The following is a 24,216-nucleotide window of genomic DNA, read 5'->3' as shown; positions in this document are numbered from 1 at the left end:
TTTTTTTTCGTCTAAAAAACCCTTACGATATACATGGTCGTTTTTTTCGTCTAAAAACGTCTTACTATACATGGTTGTTTTTTTCAGCTAAAAACGGCTTACTATACATGGTCGTTTTTTTCGGCTAAAATTGTTTTCCTATACGTGGTCGTTTTTTTTCGTCTAAAAACGCCTTACTATACATGGTCGTTTTTTTCAGTTAAAAACGCCTTAGTATACATGGTTGGTTTTTTTTCCGGCTTGAAACACCGTACTATACATGGTTGTTTTTTTTCGTCTAAAAACGGCTTACAATACATGGTCGTTTTTTTTGTCTAAAAATGGCTTACTATACATGGTCGTTTTTTTCGGCTAAAAACGGCTTACGATACATGGTCGTTTTTTTTCGGCTCAATGCCTTACTATATACATGGTCGTTTTTTTCGTCTATAAACGCCTTACTATACATGGTCGTTTTTTTTTCCGTCTAAAAAAACCCTTACGATATACATGGTCATTTTGAGGGTTCAAAATGCCTTACTGTACATGGTCGTTTTTTTCATCTAAAAACGCCTTACTATACATGGTTGTTTTTTTTCGTCTAAAAACGCCTTACTATACATGGTCGTTTTTTTCGTCTAAAAACGCCTTACTATACGTGGTCGTTTTTTTCATCTAAAAAACCCTTACGATATACATGGTCGTTGTTTCGTCTAAAAACGCCTTACTATACATGGTCGTTTTTTTTTTTCGTCTAAAAAACCCTTACGATATACATGGTCGTTTTTTTCGTCTAAAAACGTCTTACTATACATGGTTGTTTTTTTCAGCTAAAAACGGCTTACTATACATGGTCGTTTTTTTCGGCTAAAATTGTTTTCCTATACGTGGTCGTTTTTTTTCGTCTAAAAACGCCTTACAATACATGGTCGTTTTTTTCGTCTAAAAATGCCTTACTATACATGGTCGTTTTTTTTCGTCTAAAAACGCCTTACTTATACATGGTCGTTTTTTTTCCGTCTAAAAATTCCTTATGATATACATGGTCATTTTTTTCCGTCTAAAAAACCCTTACGATATACATGGTCGTTTTTTTCGTCTAAAAACGCCTTACTATACATGGTCGTTTTTTTCGTCTAAAAAACCCTTACGATATACATGGTCGTTTTTTTGGTCTAAAAACGCCTTACTATACATGGTCGTTTTTGTCATCTAAAAACGCCTTACTATACATGGTCGTTTTTTTTCGTCTAAAAAAACCCTTACGATATACATGGTCATTTTGAGGGTTCAAAATGCCTTACTGTACATGGTCGTTTTTTTCATCTAAAAACGCCTTACTATACATGGTTGTTTTTTTTCGTCTAGAAACGCCTTACTATACATGGTCGTTTTTTTCGTCTAAAAACGCCTTACTATACGTGGTCGTTTTTTTCATCTAAAAAACCCTTACGATATACATGGTCGTTTTTTTCGTCTAAAAACGCCTTACTATACATGGTCGGTTTTTTTCCGTCTAAGAAACCCTTACGATATACATGGTCATTTTTTTCGTCTAAAAACGTCTTACTATACATGGTCATTTTGTGGGTTCAAAATGCCTTACTGTACATGGTCGTTTTTTTTGGCTAAAAACGCCTTACTATACATGGTCGTTTTTTTCGTCTAAAAACGCCTTACTATACATGGTCGTTTTTTTCAGTTAAAAACGCCTTAGTATACATGGTTGGTTTTTTTTCCGGCTTAAAACACCGTACTATACATGGTCGTTTTTTTCAGCTAAAAACGGCTTACTATACTTGGTCGTTTTTTTCGGCTATAATTGTTTTCCTATACGTGGTCGTTTTTTTTCATCTAAAAACGCCTTACTATACATGGTCGTTTTTTTTCGTCTAAAAAAACCCTTACGATATACATGGTCATTTTGAGGGTTCAAAATGCCTTACTGTACATGGTCGTTTTTTTCATCTAAAAACGCCTTACTATACATGGTTGTTTTTTTTCGTCTAGAAACGCCTTACTATACATGGTCGTTTTTTTCGTCTAAAAACGCCTTACTATACGTGGTCGTTTTTTTCATCTAAAAAACCCTTACGATATACATGGTCGTTTTTTTCGTCTAAAAACGTCTTACTATACATGGTTGTTTTTTTCAGCTAAAAACGGCTTACTATACATGGTCGTTTTTTTCGGCTAAAATTGTTTTCCTATACGTGGTCGTTTTTTTTCGTCTAAAAACGCCTTACAATACATGGTCGTTTTTTTCGTCTAAAAATGCCTTACTATACATGGTCGTTTTTTTTCGTCTAAAAACGCCTTACTTATACATGGTCGTTTTTTTTCCGTCTAAAAATTCCTTATGATATACATGGTCATTTTTTTCCGTCTAAAAAACCCTTACGATATACATGGTCGTTTTTTTCGTCTAAAAACGCCTTACTATACATGGTCGTTTTTTTCGTCTAAAAAACCCTTACGATATACATGGTCGTTTTTTTGGTCTAAAAACGCCTTACTATACATGGTCGTTTTTGTCATCTAAAAACGCCTTACTATACATGGTCGGTTTTTTTCCGTCTAAGAAACCCTTACGATATACATGGTCATTTTTTTCGTCTAAAAACGTCTTACTATACATGGTCATTTTGTGGGTTCAAAATGCCTTACTGTACATGGTCGTTTTTTTTGGCTAAAAACGCCTTACTATACATGGTCGTTTTTTTCGTCTAAAAACGCCTTACTATACATGGTCGTTTTTTTCAGTTAAAAACGCCTTAGTATACATGGTTGGTTTTTTTTCCGGCTTAAAACACCGTACTATACATGGTCGTTTTTTTCAGCTAAAAACGGCTTACTATACTTGGTCGTTTTTTTCGGCTATAATTGTTTTCCTATACGTGGTCGTTTTTTTTCGTCTAAAAACGCCTTACTATACATGGTCGTTTTTTTCAGTTAAAAACGCCTTAGTATACATGGTTGGTTTTTTTCCCGGCTTAAAACACCGTACTATACATGGTCGTTTTTTTCAGCTAAAAACGGCTTACTATACATGGTCGTTTTTTTCGGCTATAATTGTTTTCCTATACGTGGTCGTTTTTTTTCGTCTAAAAACGCCTTACGATACATGGTCGTTTTTTTCGTCTAAAAATGCCTTACTATACATGGTCGTTTTTTTCGTCTAAAAACGCCTTACTTATACATGGTCGTTTTTTTTCCGTCTAAAAATTCCTTATGATATACATGGTCATTTTTTTCCGTCTAAAAAACCCTTACGATATACATGGTCGTTTTTTTCGTCTAAAAACGCCTTACTATACATGGTCGTTTTTTTCGTCTAAAAAACCCTTACGATATACATGGTCGTTTTTTTCGTCTAAAAACGTCTTACTATACATGGTCGTTTTTTTCGGCTAAAATTGTTTTCCTATACATGGTCGGTTTTTTTGTCTAAAAACGCCTTACTATACATGGTCGTTTTTGTCATCTAAAAACGCCTTACTATACATGGTGGTTTTTGGGTCGTTTTTTTTCGTCTAAAAACGCCTTACTATACATGGTCGTTTTTTTCATCTAAAAACGCCTTACTATACATGGTCGGTTTTTTTCCGTCTAAGAAACCCTTACGATATACATGGTCATTTTTTTCGTCTAAAAACGTCTTACTATACATGGTCATTTTGTGGGTTCAAAATGCCTTACTGTACATGGTCGTTTTTTTGAGGCTCAAAATGCCTTACTATACATGGTCGTTTTTTTCGTCTAAAAACGCCTTGCTATATATGGTCGTTTTTTTTGGCTAAAAACGCCTTACTATACATGGTCGTTTTTTTGAGGCTCAAAATGCCTTACTATACATGGTCGTTTTTTTCGTCTAAAAACGCCTTGCTATATATGGTCGTTTTTTTTGTCTAAAAACGCCTTACTATACATGGTCATTTTGTGGGTTCAAAATGCCTTACTGTACATGGTCGTTTTTTTCATCTAAAAACGCCTTACTATACATGGTTGTTTTTTTTCGTCTAGAAACGCCTTACTATACATGGTCGTTTTTTTCGTCTAAAAACGCCTTACTATACGTGGTCGTTTTTTTCATCTAAAAAACCCTTACGATATACATGGTCGTTTTTTTCGTCTAAAAACGTCTTACTATACATGGTTGTTTTTTTCAGCTAAAAACGGCTTACTATACATGGTCGTTTTTTTCGGCTAAAATTGTTTTCCTATACGTGGTCGTTTTTTTTCGTCTAAAAACGCCTTACAATACATGGTCGTTTTTTTCGTCTAAAAATGCCTTACTATACATGGTCGTTTTTTTTCGTCTAAAAACGCCTTACTTATACATGGTCGTTTTTTTTCCGTCTAAAAATTCCTTATGATATACATGGTCATTTTTTTCCGTCTAAAAAACCCTTACGATATACATGGTCGTTTTTTTCGTCTAAAAACGCCTTACTATACATGGTCGTTTTTTTCGTCTAAAAAACCCTTACGATATACATGGTCGTTTTTTTGGTCTAAAAACGCCTTACTATACATGGTCGTTTTTGTCATCTAAAAACGCCTTACTATACATGGTCGGTTTTTTTCCGTCTAAGAAACCCTTACGATATACATGGTCATTTTTTTCGTCTAAAAACGTCTTACTATACATGGTCATTTTGTGGGTTCAAAATGCCTTACTGTACATGGTCGTTTTTTTTGGCTAAAAACGCCTTACTATACATGGTCGTTTTTTTCGTCTAAAAACGCCTTACTATACATGGTCGTTTTTTTCAGTTAAAAACGCCTTAGTATACATGGTTGGTTTTTTTTCCGGCTTAAAACACCGTACTATACATGGTCGTTTTTTTCAGCTAAAAACGGCTTACTATACTTGGTCGTTTTTTTCGGCTATAATTGTTTTCCTATACGTGGTCGTTTTTTTTCGTCTAAAAACGCCTTACTATACATGGTCGTTTTTTTCAGTTAAAAACGCCTTAGTATACATGGTTGGTTTTTTTCCCGGCTTAAAACACCGTACTATACATGGTCGTTTTTTTCAGCTAAAAACGGCTTACTATACATGGTCGTTTTTTTCGGCTATAATTGTTTTCCTATACGTGGTCGTTTTTTTTCGTCTAAAAACGCCTTACGATACATGGTCGTTTTTTTCGTCTAAAAATGCCTTACTATACATGGTCGTTTTTTTCGTCTAAAAACGCCTTACTTATACATGGTCGTTTTTTTTCCGTCTAAAAATTCCTTATGATATACATGGTCATTTTTTTCCGTCTAAAAAACCCTTACGATATACATGGTCGTTTTTTTCGTCTAAAAACGCCTTACTATACATGGTCGTTTTTTTCGTCTAAAAAACCCTTACGATATACATGGTCGTTTTTTTCGTCTAAAAACGTCTTACTATACATGGTCGTTTTTTTCGGCTAAAATTGTTTTCCTATACATGGTCGGTTTTTTTGTCTAAAAACGCCTTACTATACATGGTCGTTTTTGTCATCTAAAAACGCCTTACTATACATGGTGGTTTTTGGGTCGTTTTTTTTCGTCTAAAAACGCCTTACTATACATGGTCGTTTTTTTCATCTAAAAACGCCTTACTATACATGGTCGGTTTTTTTCCGTCTAAGAAACCCTTACGATATACATGGTCATTTTTTTCGTCTAAAAACGTCTTACTATACATGGTCATTTTGTGGGTTCAAAATGCCTTACTGTACATGGTCGTTTTTTTGAGGCTCAAAATGCCTTACTATACATGGTCGTTTTTTTCGTCTAAAAACGCCTTGCTATATATGGTCGTTTTTTTTGGCTAAAAACGCCTTACTATACATGGTCGTTTTTTTGAGGCTCAAAATGCCTTACTATACATGGTCGTTTTTTTCGTCTAAAAACGCCTTGCTATATATGGTCGTTTTTTTTGTCTAAAAACGCCTTACTATACATGGTCATTTTGTGGGTTCAAAATGCCTTACTGTACATGGTCGTTTTTTTCATCTAAAAATGCCTTACTATACATGGTCGTTTTTTTCGTCTAAAAACGCCTTACTATACTATGTCGTTTTTTTCGGCTCAAAAACGCCTTACTATACATGGTCATTTTTTTCGGCTAAAAACGCTTTCCTTTACATGGTCATTTTTTTTCAGCTAAAAACGCCTTACGATACATGGTCGTTTTTTTTCAGCTCAAAATACCTTACTATACATGGTCGTTTTTGGGTCGTTTTTTTCATCTAAAAACGCCTTACTATACATTGTGGGGTTTTTTTTTCGTCTAAAAAACCCTTACTATATACATGGTCATTTTTTTCGTCTAAAAACGCCTTATGGTTGTTTTTTTTTTTTGTTAAAAACACCTTCCTCTACATGGCCGTTTTTTTTTCCGGCTAAAAACGCCTTACTACACATGGTCGTTTGTTTTGGCTAAAAACGCCTTTCCTGGATACATGGTCTTTTTTTTCGGCTCAAAACAGCTTTCTGTACATGGTCGTTTTTTTCCATTAAAAACAGAGATTCTATTCAAGCACGGGGACACTCGCTCCGACAAGTCAGTGAGTCAGTGAGAGAGAGAGAGAGAAGTTAATTCGAGGCAAAATTCATTTCCCTTCCACGGCGTGCGCGTCAAGCGAGCGGAGGCCTCATGCATAATGCAAGGCCTTTAATTGCAAAGCCAGAAACTAATGACTTTGGACTGGTTAACAGCAGGGGGGCCATACATCCCGTGCAAACTGCATGAGAAATCTGCTAGTAGCGGAGAGCAAGAGAAACCAAAAAAAGGCCCAGCCCCTATTTGATGAATCATTGAAGCGGCGAGCTACGGGACATAATTGTGACATTTTGTTACAATTTCCCCGACTTGGACTTCTCCCCGGCATTTTGCCGGGCCATCGACACTTTGTTCCCCTTAGCACTCGCTGTCTACGATTGTCACTGTTAGTCATGCTAACCTGGCACAATAGCTAATTAAGACGACCGTTATAAACTAGACCCAAAAAGTCCACCCCTTTTCTGACCACGGCCTCATTGCAAACTTAGAAATAAACCCGACAACTCGAAATCGGCCGTATAAATTCCAGCAGATTGATGATCCCGCAGTCTTGCGCGATAGAAGTTAACGAGGGAAAGTCTTGGCCCCCCCAGATCACGTCACTTGTCAGTAGAGGTGTACCTAATCTATTGTCCGGGGAGCCCTCGGGGTTTTCCTCGCCAGATGTTCCACCTGGCCAAGATGACACGCGTAAGATGGCCACTCGATCAGCCTTGGCCGTCTTTGATTGACATCTATGCAAATGAGGAGGGGGGGGGGGCGCGGCGGCAGCATCCTCAAAGGAGGCGCCATACGGACCGGGGAAACAAAAGCGCTTGTAAATTCCCGACGTGCCGAGCATATGATAATGAGTCTTGCTGCGCCTCTGATATAATTAGCATTTGGGAGGGGGGTGTTGGGGGGGCTGTAATGTCGCCCCTAGTGGAAAATCAGCATGGCGTGACTACATATTTGCATTTATTTTATTTATTTATTTTTGGTGGTGGTAGTGGTGTGTGTGTGTGTGTGTGTTTGTGTGTGGAGGGGGGGGGCGTTCGGGGGGGGGCAGCATTGAGTAAAATGTGCAAAAATGAACGTCTCACCTCAAATGAAGTTTTTGCCTCAGGCCTATCAACCTTAGCAGGTGTCGTCCCGAACATTCAAGTGAAATGTCTTTTGTCTTCCAGAAAAAGAATAAATGACCGTTTGCCAAATACCTCATCCCCGTTGTCCTCAGCAAAACAAAAAAAAAATGGAATGTTAGTGATCACTAAAAGTATGAAATATAGCATTCGCGCAAAAATGCCTTTCTACAAATGAATAACGCCTTACTTCCAATAAACGCAAATGTTACTTATTGAAATAAACCACATCCTGGCCCCAATGTGTCCATTTCCCCAAATGTGCTTTTATAGATTTTTGTGTTCCACCTCCTTTATTTATTTATTTTTTTCCTCTGACTTTCACATGCAATTATTGAGGGGATGGCAATTTGTCGCTCGTAACGCTCTCTTAGACGCATCACCGAATTCAAGTCTCCGACGGTGATTGATGCCCCCCCCCCCCTCCCCAACAGCACTGCCTGCATGAAAAAAGTAGCATCGATTGCTTACCGAGAGGCCCTCCTGAGTAGAGGAAGAAAACAAACGTGCCATCAATGCACAGCCTCCACTCAGTAAAATTCAGCGTCGCTCACGCGTGAAGAGCCGCGCGGGATTACTGATGGCGCGGTGGCCAGTAGGGGGCAGGGTGAACCTTTTGCCGACTGCGTTTGGGAAGGCGGGCGCAGCATCACTCGAGGAGCTTCGAGATGTGAAAAGGGAACAAAGAGGAGCACAATGGCACGTTGGTACCATTCAAAGCGCACAGGAGCGTTTATTACACGCCAAGTATTTATTATCCGCCAAATGCGGATGAGAAAGAATATTTGTCCAAATGCACGTTTAAAATTCCACATGTGATTCCCCAACCAAAAAAGGGGGATCAAAAAACGAGTTTATTCAGGAGGAGGTGTTATCAGGTCGTTATTTATACCTGGCTGTTAATTACGTCTTTGCCATTTGTGCGCATGAAGGTCGCTATTTGGTCACGACAGAACCTTCTTGGCAGCAATTTTTTAAATTCAAGTAGCTCATCTGGCACTGCATCAAAGTTCAGGTCACAATTTTGGAATTACACGTTCCAAAGTGGCACTTTTTTTTTTCTTATAAAAGTAGTCATTTAATTTAAGGCAAGGTTTTAATTTTTTTTCAAATGGTTGATACACGAATGATACAAAGCAGATTACTATTATGTATCTATTACTATGTAGGGTAAAAAATGGCCATGGCGTCAGGTGTTTTTTTTAATGGAAATGTACTGTATTTCAATTCTAAAGATCTTTTTAAGATGTTATTGACAAAAATTGTCAATTGATCGAACATTACTTGTCACATTTAGTGAAGATTCCATTATTCATTCATCTTCCTAACCGCTTGATCCTCACTAGGGTCGCGGGGGGTGCTGGAGCCTATCCCAGCTGTCTTCGGGCAGTAGGCGGGGGACACCCTGAATCGGTTGCCAGCCAATCGCAGGGCACACAAGGACGAACAACCATTCACACTCACACCTAGGGACAATTTAGAGTGTTCAATCAGCCTGCCACGCATGTTTTTGGAATGTGGGAGGAAACCGGAGCACCCGGAGAAAACCCACGCAGGCCCGGGGAGAACATGCAAACTCCACACAGGGAGGCCAGAGCTGGAATCGAACCCGGTACCTCTGCACTGTGAAGCCCACGTGCTAACCACTGGACTACCGGGCCGCCCAGATTCTATTATATTACATTTTTTTTCTTGCGGCTTACTTCCAAATCGGAATGCTGCTACCAACAACAACAACACCACCGTCAGATATTTTATTACATCATAAAGAGAACATCAATAGCATCATGATACTGCAGTTTCACAGACGGAAAGACCATTGAGTTGACAGCCCCCCCCCCAAATGCAGTCGTCATAAGAACAAACAAAAGCAAAACGCAAAAACCACACCGACAAGAAAAGCACAGTTCTGACATAGACCGCGAAAGCACGAAGTATTGCACAACCACTTTTTTGTTTTTTTTAAATCCCCATTTTAAGAAATTAAAAAAAATTACCCTCCCATTCGCAAAAAATCTCCTGGATTAATGCTATGGCCTTTTACCTTTTTGGGAGGGGGGTGGGGGTGAGGACTTTTGAAGAAATCAACTTTTCATGAGAATAAACAATAACAAAATACCGAAATAGGACAAAGCCCAATTTTGATGAGGGGGAATAAATGCTAGTTGTGATGTTATGAGAATTAAGTCGTGGACTTTTTTTTTTTTCAACAATAAAAATAAGTAGAAGACATTCAGAAAACGGTATGTCACAATTATTTACTTGTACGAGAAGAGCCAAATTCTGAAAGCAATGCAACTTGCGTCCCGTAATGCGACGGCTTTTTGCAAAAAGGAAAAAAAAAATCTTGAAGTTTTATTTAGCTTTCTTTAACATATTCGGAGAAAGAACTCGTCAAGACTTTTTTTGGTAGCCTAATTGATCTATTCTTGAATATTATGAAAAGAAAGTCAAATTTGTAAGAAAACCCCCCCGATGAGATTTCGGTCTTTATAGAGTCTGCAAGCTGAACCCTCGCGGTCTTTGCGAGAATCCATCTTGTCCCACACCGCGCCGCCAATAACAAAGCAATGGTGCGTGATATGCGGTTGTGACATAAACATTTTGCGGTTGCCAATTGGCTTGATTGGGGAAAAAAAACCAAACTTTTTTTACCGTATTGGCCCGAATATAAGACGGTGTTTTTTGCATTGAAATTAGACTGAAAACGTGGGGGTCGTCTTATATTCGGGGTCTAGACATTATACCCATTCACGACGCTAGATGGCGCCAGAAATCATTGAAACAAATGCTGAACTTGACTCCCCAAGCCAAAGTAAAGCCCTGCCACGAAGAATAAAAATAAAAATAGCGGTAGCACAAAGAAGAAAAATAAAAAATAGCGGTAAGAATGTAAAGAGAAGAAAATAATAGAAGAGATAACAGAAAATGGAGAAACGTAGCGACAATCTGGAGAAAAATGGGTCAAAGATCAGCCAGGTTAACCGGCAGCTGAGAAGTTACGATGTCATTTACATTTCAAAAAACAGAAGCCATTCATTTACGAATGCAATTGCACTTTACATATTTAAATATTCAGATATTAAGATTTCAATGAGGCAAAATAACATGCTTTTCCTCTCAAATCTATTGTTAGAATCATTTGTTTCAGATGGACTGTAATTATTTTCTGTATAAAAATTTATTTGGTGTTCAAAAAGTATTTTTTAAAACTTGAGTCTTGAAAAAGAGGGGGTCGTCTTATAATCAGGGCCGTCTTATATTCGGGCCAATACGGTATTTCATTTTAGCCGTTGACGGCTAGAGCATTCAAAGTCTTTTATGCGCATGTTTACTTTGCCAAAAGTAACAACAAAACGGCAAGTGTCACTCATCCGTGCCAATTGTGGACAAAACAGACGATCAAAAGCAGGCACGTCCCGATGACGTTTTCATCATTAGTCAAAACGAAAGTTTCGTAGGCGTATGCAAGTCGCCGTATCGCCCCAATCGGCGCCAAAGTCTTGTACCCGATCACATTGGAGCACGCCCGATGAAGTGTTTTTTGTTTTTCTTGTAACATCACAACTTCTCAACATAACAAATATTTATAACAATCTTTTGAGTCCTTTACCTCCCCACAGAGCCCCCTTTTTTTGTACAAGCATTCATCAACAGGCGTCTACATGTGGGGTGAAAAAAGTTCCCCAAATATTCGTACAAACAAACAACAACAAAAAAGCATTTATACAGTGGTACCTGTACTTACGAAATTAATTGGTTCTGGAAAAAAATTCTTGACGAGAAAAAAAAAACGAGAAAAGCAGAGACGCGTTTTCCATGTAAATGCCCTAATTCGTTCCAAGCCGCCCCAAAATTCAGACGCAAATCCTCAAGCATCAAAAGATGTAACAATTGCATGTTACAATTAGATTATTGCGCAATCAATGGAGTTGTGCATAATGTAAAAAAACAAAGACTAAAGAATAAAAATGATGACATCGATGAACTCTTAATTGCGTCCTCATCGTTTTTTTTTTGCCCTCCTTAGTCAATGTTCCCTCTCAGTTTTTTTTTTGCCTGGCGTTTTGTAAACAACGGATCTAAGGACGCGTTTGCTTTTGTCGGCTTTTAACAATCCTTCGCAAATTTCCAAGGCAAACGTCAGGATGGTGAGCGATCGCCAGACTTTTTCTAGGTGAGTCACATTTACGTCAAACTATCCGAACACTTTAAGGCCCGATAGGCTAATGACGCTCTCTGCACGCATTGACACATACGGTAGAAGTCCTTCTTAGCCAATGGGATGCCAGGATGATGCTCGGTAATAGCCAATGGCAGAACAGCTATAAGTATGTTGCGTTCAGGAAACTCGGGAGCTGCGAGTAGCAAACCATACTGTATTTTTACCTTTCGTATCTTGAAATTTCTTTCGTAACAAGAGGCAATATATTTCCCGTTGAGACTGTTCGTAACTTGGAACATCTCGTATGAAGAGACTTTCGTAAGTAGAGGTACCACTGTACTAAGTTAGCTATGAGGTCTGCTTTGTTAGCGAGTGGTGATATGGTTTTACGCAGCTGTATGAGCTTTGGGTTTAATTCATCCTCATTTAAAAAAAAAAAAATCCTGTTCCCTTTGTGCCCATTTGGTTTTTGTTCATTCCGAGGACGATGAGACCACAGCTAGCAGAAAAGAGGTAGTGTGAAAATTGCAGCGGCGAAATAGCAAAACATTTTTTTTTTAACCCACTTTTGTCGCTACTTTTAGTGACTAGAAAACAGTTGGGCTCTTTTTGTTTTTCACAGCTTCGGAGGCGTCAAAGCACCATTTTGGATACTTTTAAGCCTTCAGCGATGCAGAAATGGGTGAGGTCACGTTTTGTTGTGGGTATGTGTTTGTGTGGGTGTGTTTGTGGGTGTGTGTGTGGGTGTGGCCGGCACGTTTGTGCTGACTGGCGGCAAAACATTATCGAAATTTGCTGTCTCAAATGATTTAAAAACAACAAAAAGATGAGATGCGTATATGATTCTGAGTAAATAAACATTCGTCTCATGTTTATGAAGAAGTATAAACGGGCCACTAAGTTAACCAAGGAAAATGTCAAAGTCTTTGTTTGGAGAAAAAGTTACTCATGATCTTTTTCGAAATATGAATTTTTTTCCCCCATCACGTAACTATTTTTCTCATGCCATTTAGTCTCATCACCTGTATTGTTCTAGTGGGCTTTTTATCGTCTTGTAAAAAGTCAACTTAATTCTTTAATTGTATTTTCCCCTTACAAAAAAAAGCAATGAGAAATCGGTGCAGTGCAAGAAACTGTTGCGAGAAAAAAAGTTGGGAAAATTGCAACGCGTTGAATAGTCGAACGTTGCCGTTACAAAAATAGCCGTATTTTAATCTTTTTTTGGGGGGGGGGGGATGTTTCAATGTTGTGAGTGTCAAATACAGTGAGAAAAAGTGGTACATTATGAAAAAAATTGTGCTTTGACAAGCGGAAAAATCATAATTTGAAGACCCTGGAAATGTTATTAAAAGGTCAAATAAAAATAAAAATCCTAGCAAATCTATTTTCCAACGTCTTTTCTCCTGTCAAGGCTTTTGCCCCTGCTGAACGTTGCAATTTCATTCACCGGACTTTTTTTCCTCGTAACAGAACATTGACCCCCCGCCCCAAAAAAAATCCTCATGACTTTTAATGAAACCAATAGCATGTGTTGCCCTCATATTCGCTAGACAGGTTAGAAAAAACAAAACCTAAGGCCCTTTCAAGCTAAAATGAAGTGAGGAATGAGAATTTGCAATCTTTAAATTAAAGAAAAAAAGCTGCCAACATTTTCAGAATTATTGCTCAAAATGTTCAGTTGAAAGTCACTCAAACAAAATGCTAGGCAATCTGAGACCATTTTTTTTTGTGGGGTCGGTCGGGGGATGCAAATGATAATTTGGTCCTTGGTGTCAATCTTTGGCTGTTGCGTGTGTGTGTTGATGTGCATTTCACCTGTTGCCTTGTAAAGCCATCAGAGTGGACGCCATTTGGAAAAGTCCTTTGTTACATTACAATTTTTTTTTTTGTTGAATTGTCTAGTTTTGTCGTTTTTCTACAAAATAACGTCTACCAAAACATCCAGTCATGCATCGTTGTCTATGCCGAGAATAGCCGAGCGTAGCTATCCGCAGGGGGGGGGGGGGGGGCAAGAAGGGGGAGGGGGGGTTATATTCTGCAATGTGAAAACGGATAACCCTCATGTGTTGGGGGGTGGGCGTTTTTTGTGACGGCGAAAGGGCTAAAGATGTCATTTGTCCGTTGTCCAAAAAAAAAAAAAGTCGAAAACAAATCTTGAGGGCCACCGGAGCAAAGCAAACAATTGATTCCAATCAAGTCCTCTGCCACTTCTTGCTCATGTGACAGAAAAACAGCATATCCAAAATCTTTTTTGTTGTTGTTGCAATTTTTGTGGAGCTGTATTCCGCAGTTTGCCAACATGGAAGTCGTTTGTGTTTCTGAAATTGGCCGACATCCGCTCCGTCTTGGGACCTAGAAAGATCCTTGCAAAGGTGTTTTGAGTAAGGAAGGAGGTTGAGGACACACACTCACACACATTTACGAATATTCCGTCCGTCTGTCCATTGGTGGTTGGGGCTGTGGGGGTCCAAAATGTAGGGAGGAAATAAGTAATCCAATCAGAAATGGAAAATAAAACAACTGCAGCCCCGTCTGAGGTGACCATCGACTCCAAATTTGAAATCTGAGCCACAGTGCAGCCTTTTACGCTGGATGGGGGCAACTCGATTCTGTTGAATTTGTGTCCAAAACTAAAGCCGGTTTTGTCATCATTAGCGGCAAGGCAAATGAGTGGATGTATTTTTTTTTTCCTTTTTCAAAATGACGTTACAATTCTAGTAGGATGGTCGTCACTTTTGTTGTATTCATGTCCGGATGTCCAGATCAGTTTCGGCGACAACATGGCACAAGACCACACCGCAGTTTCCCTTTTGGGAGAATTTTTTTGGGGTATCATTCAAAGTACCTGCAATTTTAATCAATTCCAGCAACAACACAACAGCAGTTTTTCCTATGAGGAGAATAAATTAGAATGCGAAACAAGAGGAGGCGTTTTGACGTTTTGCCGTCGAGGCTCCCAAAAGTACTTGCTGATTTCAGCAACAACTTAGCACACAAAAAAAAAACAAAAAAAAAAACAGCACTGCCGTTTTTTTTGGGCACACTGATTTTTGTCTGTCGTATGTAACTTGCGTTTTTGTATTTGTGACAAAGCCATGTGATGACATTCCAATGACGCTGGTACTTTTGTGTTCAACGGGAAAAGGAAAAAAAATATATTTTCAAATCGTGCGCAAGCTCCATTCAATTGAATACGCCGCAAAGACAAAGACGTTTCGTGCTCAAAGTGATAAAACGTTGCTTATCGTCATCGTAAACAATCACATTTTTGGAGCGTATTGCAGCTATTAAATTCCAAGTCATTGATTATTTTCAAAAATCAAACTTTATCAGTTGGAACACTAAATATATTGTCTATGTAATGTATTGACCTCAAAGTATTTTTATTTGTTTTTTTTATGTTTAAGACAAACGTCATCGGAATTGGGTTTGTATCATGAAGTGTTTTGACAGTGCGGAAAAAAGTGCCTTGCATCCACGGTTGAGTCAGCTCAAGCTTTTAGCCGGGTCGGGGAGGGCAGGACAACGCTGCTTTCTCTGCTCGCTCTTATTTACAAGAAAAAAAAAACAAAAAAAAAACACGACAACAATTGCGAGAACAAGAACGACCGTTGACGACGACGAGTAGCAAGAACGCTAAAAGCGAGTGTCTATTTCCATTCGTTCATTGGCAACAAAGAATATCTTTGCTCTTAAAGTCAATGGGGGACAGGGGAGGGGTCAATATGACCCACATCACGCGCAATTGCTCCGTTAGCCAAATAAACTGAGCATACTTTACAGGGGGTCCCCCTAGTGGCCATCCGGGGAGGAGGAGGACGACGACGGGGTGCTGGGCGTGGACGAGCGAGGGGCGGTGGGCGGGGTCGCAGCCGGACTGCCAATGCAGCTGCTGGGCGTGCAGGCCGACGAGGTGACCGGGGCGGGGGTCTCTGGGGCGGGGCCGGCATCGGCGACGCCCCCCGGCTGCTGCGGCGGCGGCGGCGGCGCCACCGACGACGACGCCTGGGCTTGCAGCGTCTGTCCGCAGACGTGGTGGTGCTTCTCCCAGTCTTTGTGCTGGCAGAAGGATCCGCAGTAGCGAGCCGTGTTGCAGCCGCTGCACGTCTCGCTGGCTTTGCGCCCGCAGTTCCAGCAGCTCTGCAGAAACACGCAAACCTGTCTCTTTTTTGGGTCTTTTTGGGGAAGTACAATAGCACTCTCTAAGATTGTAATGAATACAGAAACAATAGCCTGATTAAATATCGGGGGAAATAATACAGATATACAGCTTTACATGGAGAGGCACGTTTTTGGCAGAGGAGAAAGAATATATGCCGATGAGTATTGTCTGTCTGTCTGTGCCAAAGTACCATTTGAGATGAAATATGAGCCCATCTATGGTGGGATTTTTTTTTTGGATTGTGAGTTAGCTTGAAGCTAAGCAGAATTTTGTGCGCTTTGTTTTGATTTTTGGGGCAACTTTAAGCACTCATTTAAGCTGTCAAACGTGCGCCGGCGCTGCGCGTTCTGACCTCGCTGGAGTCCTCCTGCTGGTTGATGATGGAGAGGGAACACTAGCGTGATTAAATATCCGGGGAAATATAATACAGGCATACAGCTTTACATGGAGAGGGACGTTTTTGGCAGAGGAGAAAGAATATATGCCGATGAGTATTGTCTGTCTGTGCCACAGTACCGTTTGAGCTGAAATTTGAGCCCCATCTATGGCGTTTTTTTTTTTTTTGGATTGTGAGTTAGCATGAAGCTAAGCAAAATTTTGTGCGCTTTGTTTTGATTTTTGGGTCAACTTAAGAACTCATTTAAGCTATCAAACGTGCGCCGGCGCTGGGCTTTCCGACCTCGCTGGAGTCCTCCTGCTGGTTGATGATGGAGAGGGCGTCCTCGGCCGCCTGCCGCTTGACCTCGGCGACCGTTCGCTCCATCTTGGCGCGCTCGCTGCTGATCATCTCATGGGCTTTGCGCTCGGCCTCCGACACGGCCTTCTGCAGTTCCGACACGGCCTGACGCTTCACCTCGTTCACCGCCTCCTCTGGAAAGAGGGCGCCGACACACCGAGTCAGTCCTCCAAATTAGTTACTGTTACTTTGATTGTTTATATCGTTAAAAAAATATAATTTGAATACTCAGTGTAAACATTCCATTGTAGTGTTTAATTGTTCTCCTGAGGAAAAAAAGTTTGTCAAATGGGAATGAAAAATGCACAGGTAATTATTATTATCTTATTTCTATCTTCACGTTCATTTTTTTTTTTTGGGCGGGGGGGCAAAAATATTTCAGTTTCTTAAAACCAAATGAGGTTTTGTCCTAATTGTGATGTTGCCTTTCCCTGCTCGCTCCAACCAAGCCTGTAACTGGACTAATTGCGAATGCAAATGAGGCAATTTCTATTTAAATGATGCATTTCCATTGTGTCGTCCCCGAGGCCCGGCCGACGAGCAGGGGAATGCGCTTGAATATTTATCACCAACTGTAAACGTTTTCCCAGCAGATGCATTGTCTCCTCGCTAGCCATTGTATTAAAACAAAACAACAAAAAGGACCAAACCAAAAAAAAAAAAACTATTTTGCAATCTTCCCCCGCAGGGAAAAACTCGAAGCAGGAAACGTCGGCGATTTTCCCTGCGTAAAAAAAAAAAAAAGAAAAAAAAGATCCCGATACTGTTTTTTGGGCATAAATGCGCCTGTCGCTTAACTTAATGGCCTTACACTTGTTTTTCCAATTGTGCGTTTGTTTTCCGTGTCAAACGAGTGCTCGTCAAAATGGAGGATCACCCCCCCCCCACCCCCACCCCCGCACCGCCTGAAGTGTCGTGTGCCGAATTGTGATTACTCGCCGAAAGGCCGCCGACGGAAGTGACACTGGATTCAATTTAAATGCATATGACTCGGGCGCAGCGTTTTCTTTCATCTTTTCAGCCAACGGAATCGCGCTCGTCCGCGGCCGGCGCGCTAAAGAAATCAAGTCATGAGTCAGCTCCATCTTGGCGATTCCCACAAATGCGCTCGTGTAATTGAATGTTATCACAACAGAATGGAAAAAAAAAAAAGAGAAAAGAGAAAATGCATGCTTGGAGATGACGGCCATGTCAAAAAAGCTTTCAACAAACTATTGGGAGGAAAAGGACTGTCATATTTTCCACACCATAAGGGGCACCTAAAAGCATTCAATTTTCTCAAAAGCCTTCAAATCCGATACGCCTGATCGAGGATCCATATTCTGATTTCTTGGACGTGGTATTTTCACGGTTGTGAAACCTCGATATCAAGAAAAATGTATTGTATTGTATTGTATTCCTTTGAGCGCAGCTCCATCTAGTGGCTGCATAGCGCAACCGCCGCCACTAAAGTAGCTTCTATTCTATGCGCTTTATAATACGGTGCCTTATATATAAAAAGTGGTTTAAAATCAACCATTCATTGAAGGTGCGCCTTCTACTCCGAAGCGCCTTATAGTGTGGAAAATATGGGTATTTTGTAATGGAAAAAAAAGGTGAAATTGTATTTTTAGGAGCAAAAAAAAAAAAAAAAAAACTGTTACAAGTGAAAGAAAAAAGTCATGGCAGGCTAATGGAACACTCAAAAAAATCAGGGGTGCCAAAGTCGCATTACGCATGAAATTTGACATTTAGGTAAAGATTTTAGCACGGATCATGCAAGTTGACATGGTTGATTTGCTTGAGGGGGCCACATAAAATGACATGGCGGGCCAGATCTTGATACCTGTGATGTATAGTAAGGCGTATATTACATTAAAAAAAAACGACCATGCATTGTAAGGCATTTTTACCAGCAAAAAAAAAAGAAAAAACAAAAAAGGAAAAACGAAAAACGACCATGTATTGCAGAGGTGCGTTTTTGTCGTGGGCCACGTTTTAGTTACCGTTTCCCTTGGAGGGCCGTTATGACTGAAACCAAATTTAAAAAGTCAATAAATAATTGATTAACAATTTATTTCTAAATAATCTATTCGACTATTGTTTGTTACTATCTTGAGGGGGTTTGGTCACAAGAAAATGCTTTTACAATATGTCTCTTATTTATTACATCGGAGGATTTCAAATTTAGGGCGGGATTTTAGCAAGCATCATGGAAAGTTGACATGTTTGATTTGCTTTCTCGGGCTACAGAAAATGATGTGGCGGGACAAATCTGGCCTTGACACCAGCGCTCTCAATGGTGCCGAGATGCAATTGTGAGTGCGACTGTTTTGTCTGCGTGTGCCCTACGATGCCATGTGTGTCTAATGTGCATAAACTCACCGGCTTTCTTCCAGATTTCTTCTGGGACATAGCCGGAAACGGGCCGATGCTGAAGCTCCCTGTGAATGTCTGGGGTGGGGGTGGGGGGTGGGGGGAAACACATACAAATATATCTTGAGCATCAACCAATGGTTTGCCATCACATTTGACAAGACAAGTTGTATCGAAAACAATAACGTCAGGGGGCTAAGATGTGAGCCTTGAGGAACACCCATTTCAACACATTTTTGGGAAACATGCAATTATGTACAGGTAGCGTACAAATACATGAAAAGCCAAAGGGTAAAATGTAGGATTGTGCACTCAATTAGAACACGTATTCTAATTATGAACGAGCAAATCTATCCCCTGAAGACAAATAATGGCGGGAGTAATCGCAAACCGACCCGCTGCGGCGTTGTCCTGCGCTGCCGGGCTCTGCTGCCGAGACTGAGCACTCGAGGCGGCGGCGGCGGCGGCGGCGGCGGCGGCGCTCTTCTTCAGCTCCTCGGCGTCGCTGTAGCGTCGGATCCAGTAGTTGAGCTCCTCACGGTCGGCTTCCTGGCAGCGCCGCAGCACCGTGAGCGAGCGTCGCGTCTTTTCCACCATGTCCATGATGCAGTTCAGCAGCTGTGGGACACGACAAGGGTGCCAAGTTGACAAGTTTCCTTCATCCACTACGGCCAATATGAACATAGTCCTTCGACCTATTCTCAATCTTTGGAGTCTTGATTTAAATGCAATAATTAATCTTAAATGTTAATACATGTTTGAAAATTGTAGTGTTCCTTCTTAAAATTATTTATGATGAGAATGTTTATTTAAATATTATTTTCAACAAAATAAATGCATCAAATTAACTCATTCAGTACCAGCCAATTCTAGACCCCATTTTTTAAAATATATTATTTTTTTTTACCCAAAGGCTTGGAAAAATTGACAAAAAGTAAGTTGGCGGGGTTGAACGTGTGTAGTGTAAAAAGACATAAACAGGTGACCCCCCCCCCCCCCAAAAAGAGCCAATTAAGTTATTCATTCATACATTCATCTTCCGAGCCGCTTGATCCTCATTAGGGTCGCGGGGGGTGCTGGAGCCTATCCCAGCTGACTTCGGGCAGTAGGCGGGGGACACCCTGAATCGGTCGCCAGCCAATCGCAGGGCACACAGAGACGAACAACCATTCACGCTCACACTCACACCTAGGGACAATTTAGAGCGTCCAATCAGCCTGCCACGCATGTTTTTTGGAATGTGGGAGGAAACCGGAGCACCCGGAGAAAACCCACGCAGGCCCGGGGAGAACGTGCAAACTCCACACAGGGAGGCCGGAGCTGGAATCGAACCCGGTACCTCCGCACTGTGAAGCCCACGTGCTAACCACTGGACTACCGGGCCGCCCCCAATTAAGTTACTTGACATTCAATCTTTTTGAAATCATGAAACCAAACTAAAATGATTCATTTCATTGCTCACATACGATAATTGCAATAAAATACATGTCTCCGAAACAGAATAAATACGCTTTTTTTTGGTAATGCAACCAGTTATATAATTATGAGAACCAATATAAGAAATGTCACGATGCAAATGAAATGTACATGTGGAAAAGGAATCAAATCATTCAGACCGAACAACTTTACAAATGGAGAAAAAGTGATGAGTAGAGCGTGAGTCAGTTAACGACGAGTCAAAGACGCATGCGGGGAGGAAATATATTTTAAAAAATGGTTATTACTTTTCTTACATGGTCAAGGTGCTTCCACTCCTCAGCCCACTCCCTGTCCGTCAGCCGGTGGTCGATCACTTCCTCCTGGCGCCCTCCCGCGTGAATGCCTGCGACGAGACGCCCATAAAGGCACCGTCAAGCTCGCCGAGGGCTCCGGCAGCGCGCGGCAAGGCAGGATTCTTTGAAAACTTGACTCCCGGTCGTTCAGACGGGAGCTCGGAGAAGAAGTGATGCAAGCGTGGCGCAACTGCGGTAACCGTCGACTCGGCCGCGGCGGTTACAGCCCAGTCAAAGAGTCATTCAGGATTCCGTCGTCAAGACCTTTATTTCCACACGGTTAGAATTTGGACACTTACCGATGGATCGGGCCCTGTCGCGAATCTCCCTGTGATTGGCGGGCGGGTGTCGGTAGCCGTCGCGGTAGTGGTGGTGGGCGATGGCGGCCACGTCATCCAGCCGGTAGTGCGGCGGCGGCGGCGGCGGCGGCGGGCCGGCCGAGTGGCCCGGGCCGTTGGGTGGGTACGCGATGCCGTTGGATGGGCTGAAGCGCTGGCCGGGGCTGACGGTGCACGGCCGCTTGCTCGGATGGACGTCGGGCCCGTATGGGCCGCCGTCGCGGTCAAAGCCGTTCTCTTTGGTCCTGGACATAGTCGCCGTGCGTGACTTTAAGAAACGCATCTCACTTTTTCTTTTTGTCTTCAGAAGTGAAGTGTATTGTGTTGCTAGCATTACTTGGTGGTAATAATTGAAATTATTAAATCACAATATGGCGGCCCGGTAGTCCGGTGGTTAGCACGTCGGCTTCACAGTGCAGAGGTACCGGGTTCGATTCCAGCTCCGGCCTCCCTGTGTGGAGTTTGCATGTTCTCCCCGGGCCTGCGTGGGTTTTCTCCGGGTATTCCGGTTTCCTCCCACGCGTCGACCTCACAGTGCAGAGGTACCGGGTTCGATTCCAGCTCCGGCCTCCCTGTGTGGAGTTTGCATGTTCTCCCCGGGCCTGCGTGGGTTTTCTCCGGGTGCTCCGGTTTCCTCCCACATTCCAAAAAACATGCATGGCAGGCTGATTGAACACTCTAAATCAGGTGTCACCAACATTTTTGAGGGTGAGAGCAACTTCATGTGTACCGATTGTGTGAAAGGCTACCAAATTGATACACGTCTGAAATAACATATTTGTCCAAAATACCTTCAATAATATGAGGATGTGTTATTTTTAATACTTGATTTAAATTGTCAGACTTTGATCGTGTTTCGAAATGTCTCACAGTACTGCCAATGTTTGCATTTTTAAATCATAATTTCTACTAGCAAATCACAATGTCCAGGCACTGGCTGGCTACTCAAGTGGTCTTCACGGGCTACCTGGTGCCCGCGGGCACCATGTTGGTGACCACTGCTCTAAATTGTCCCTAGGTATGAGTGTGAGTGCGAATGGTTGTTCGTCCTTGTGTACCCTGCGATTGGCTGGCAACCGATTCAGGGTGTCCCCCGCCTACTGCCCGGAGACGGCTGGGATAGGCTCCAGCACCCCCCCGCGACGCTAGCGAGGATCAAGCGGCTCAGATGATGAATGAATATCACAATATTTTGTGGTGATCTATTTTAACTGCAGTGTTCAGTTTATCAATATTAGCGAGTTACAGGGTGCATGAAAGGGGAAATATGGTTAGTTTTTGTTCATGGTGTTACTTTTGGGCAGGGGTGGGCATGACGTCGATCGCGATCGATCGACCGGTAGATCGCGGACTGGTCCAAAGTGGATCGCGAGGGTTGTACAGGAGAAAAAAAAAAACGATTTGTGTGTCTTTGTGCATGTTAGTAATATTCTTTTTTGTAAACTGCAACCTTATCATCCTGTCAGTCTCATTTTCACCCCCCCAAAAAAATTCAAAAATTAAATAAAGCAGGTAAATCTTTAACCTACGGTGGCGGGTGACCTGCGTCACCGGAAGTTGTTAGCGCTCGGCAGTCTACAATTGCAATTTGCGAATAGTGTTCATGACGCCAACGCTGGCCTGCCGACGACGAAACGCCGTCTGTTCGCCTTAACGCGCAAACGCGTTTTTTTTTTTTTTTCGTTTTTAACGCGCACACAAATTTACAAGCGCACACACACGGACTGTACGGTACATTCCCACAAGTCCCTTTCATCAGATCAGGTGGATTTGGTTGCAGCAGAGATGAACGTTGCCAGGTGCGCGCGTGTGTGTCTGTGTGTGTTGACGGTGCAAACACCCCCCCCCCCCCATGAACAGATTGAACTTGTTAATGAGCTGTTTTTATGGGCTTCTAATACTCATCCATGATTCTCCATATGCTCCTCCTCACCCACCTCCCCTCCCCCTTGGGCCCCTCCTCCATCATTCGTAGCTTCCCTCTCCACCCATCACACCACCCGAAGTACCCCCCCCCCCCCACCCGCACCGCTTTCCTCCCCACCCACCGCATTTTGTTTTCAAAATATCTATTTTGGGAGTAAAAGTTAAAATGATTGAAAAATGATTTTTGCCCCTCCCGCCGCATACTCATTCTTATGAAGGAAATGTTTTGATTTTTCGAGAAATGTTGCTTCACAGTGTTCATAAATTTCAAAGTCCCCCCCCCCCACCCCCCACCCCCAAAGGCTTGCAGCGGTTTTGAGTGAGAAAACGACTCCATTTTTTTTGTTTCTTACATGCAACGTGAAGGGCATTTTGTTTCCGAGTCATTTTTGAATGAAATGACAGCTTGTTTAGGGGGGGGGGGGCATGGGGGGCGTACCTGTCGGGCGTGCGGCGCTTTCCGTTGTCGTTGACGTCGAGCATAAGCTCGGACGAGTCGACGGGCGACGAGGTGCTGGTGTCCAGCAGTAGCTGCTCGTGCTGGGCCAGGTACTGCGCCGGGTTCTGCTTGGCCAGGCGGGCGCAGTGCAGGAGCTCCCGCTGCAGGAGCGGCAGGTTGGCCTGCAGGGGAGGGGGGCGAAGGGGGGGGGGGTGAGATCAGTTTAGGTGTCATCGGGGTCATTGGTGTGCGACGCCGCTTTTACTTCTTTTCAAACACTCGCGATCCGGTTGCTCGCGGCCGGAAGGTCTCTGCTCGACGCAGGGGGAAACCACCAAGGGGAGTTCAGACATGAGCCACTGTTCCCATGCAAAAATGACATTTAATATAATAAGGGGAGGGGGGCGACTCTGTTAAGAGTGTCTTCTGAGGTCGCCTGCGAGAGCAAACTACAGAGGGAGTTCATACGGGACACTAACTAAGTAGTGTGTTTTGACGGATGTTCACCATCATCTGCTTTCACTTTCCCCGTAGCCCCCCCCCGGGAAGCATTGTTTTTGGTTTGGCCCGAGTCTCGAGCAATCTTGCGGCATCGGGTTCCACGCGGGGGCACGCTCAGCCCGCCGCGCTAACATTAGCGTCAGGAAATCCAGCCATTGTTGCGTGCGCCTCGAAATGC

General features: G+C 42.2%; 2 protein-coding genes and 1 long non-coding RNA gene across 8 annotated transcripts in view; 1 reads left to right on the top strand and 2 right to left on the bottom strand.

The window, feature by feature from the left end:
• lratd2a (LRAT domain containing 2a) overlaps positions 1-24,216 on the bottom strand; it is a 151,687-nt gene that overhangs the window by 17,610 nt on the left and 109,861 nt on the right. The gene's annotated exons all lie outside the window — the stretch shown is intronic.
• LOC127603955 (uncharacterized) lies at positions 11,495-12,389 on the top strand. The gene is made up of 2 exons (XR_007963158.1): positions 11,495-11,736; positions 12,138-12,389. It is a non-coding gene; the product is annotated as an uncharacterized LOC127603955 (long non-coding RNA).
• The window catches only part of runx1t1 (RUNX1 partner transcriptional co-repressor 1), a 45,826-nt gene continuing 35,708 nt past the window's right edge, over positions 14,099-24,216 (bottom strand). For 5 of the 6 annotated variants that reach the window (XM_052070606.1, XM_052070608.1, XM_052070607.1 and 2 more), the window contains 7 exons: positions 23,538-23,719; positions 21,134-21,417; positions 20,787-20,884; positions 19,458-19,680; positions 19,072-19,140; positions 16,651-16,841; positions 14,099-15,949 (listed from right to left, as the gene is read on the bottom strand). In XM_052070606.1, coding sequence (XP_051926566.1) covers positions 15,602-15,949; positions 16,651-16,841; positions 19,072-19,140; positions 19,458-19,680; positions 20,787-20,884; positions 21,134-21,417; positions 23,538-23,719 — 1,395 coding nt within the window. In that variant the 3' untranslated portion in view covers positions 14,099-15,601. The remainder of the gene's footprint in view (positions 15,950-16,650; positions 16,842-19,071; positions 19,141-19,457; positions 19,681-20,786; positions 20,885-21,133; positions 21,418-23,537; positions 23,720-24,216) is intronic. The other variant, XM_052070604.1, reaches the window with a different exon arrangement.

Source organism: Hippocampus zosterae, chromosome 7 (assembly GCF_025434085.1).
Source record: "Hippocampus zosterae strain Florida chromosome 7, ASM2543408v3, whole genome shotgun sequence".
Taxonomy (NCBI): domain Eukaryota; kingdom Metazoa; phylum Chordata; class Actinopteri; order Syngnathiformes; family Syngnathidae; genus Hippocampus; species Hippocampus zosterae.
The sequence above is the reverse complement of the archived record's forward strand: the minus strand, read 5'-3'. Positions and strand labels throughout refer to the sequence as shown.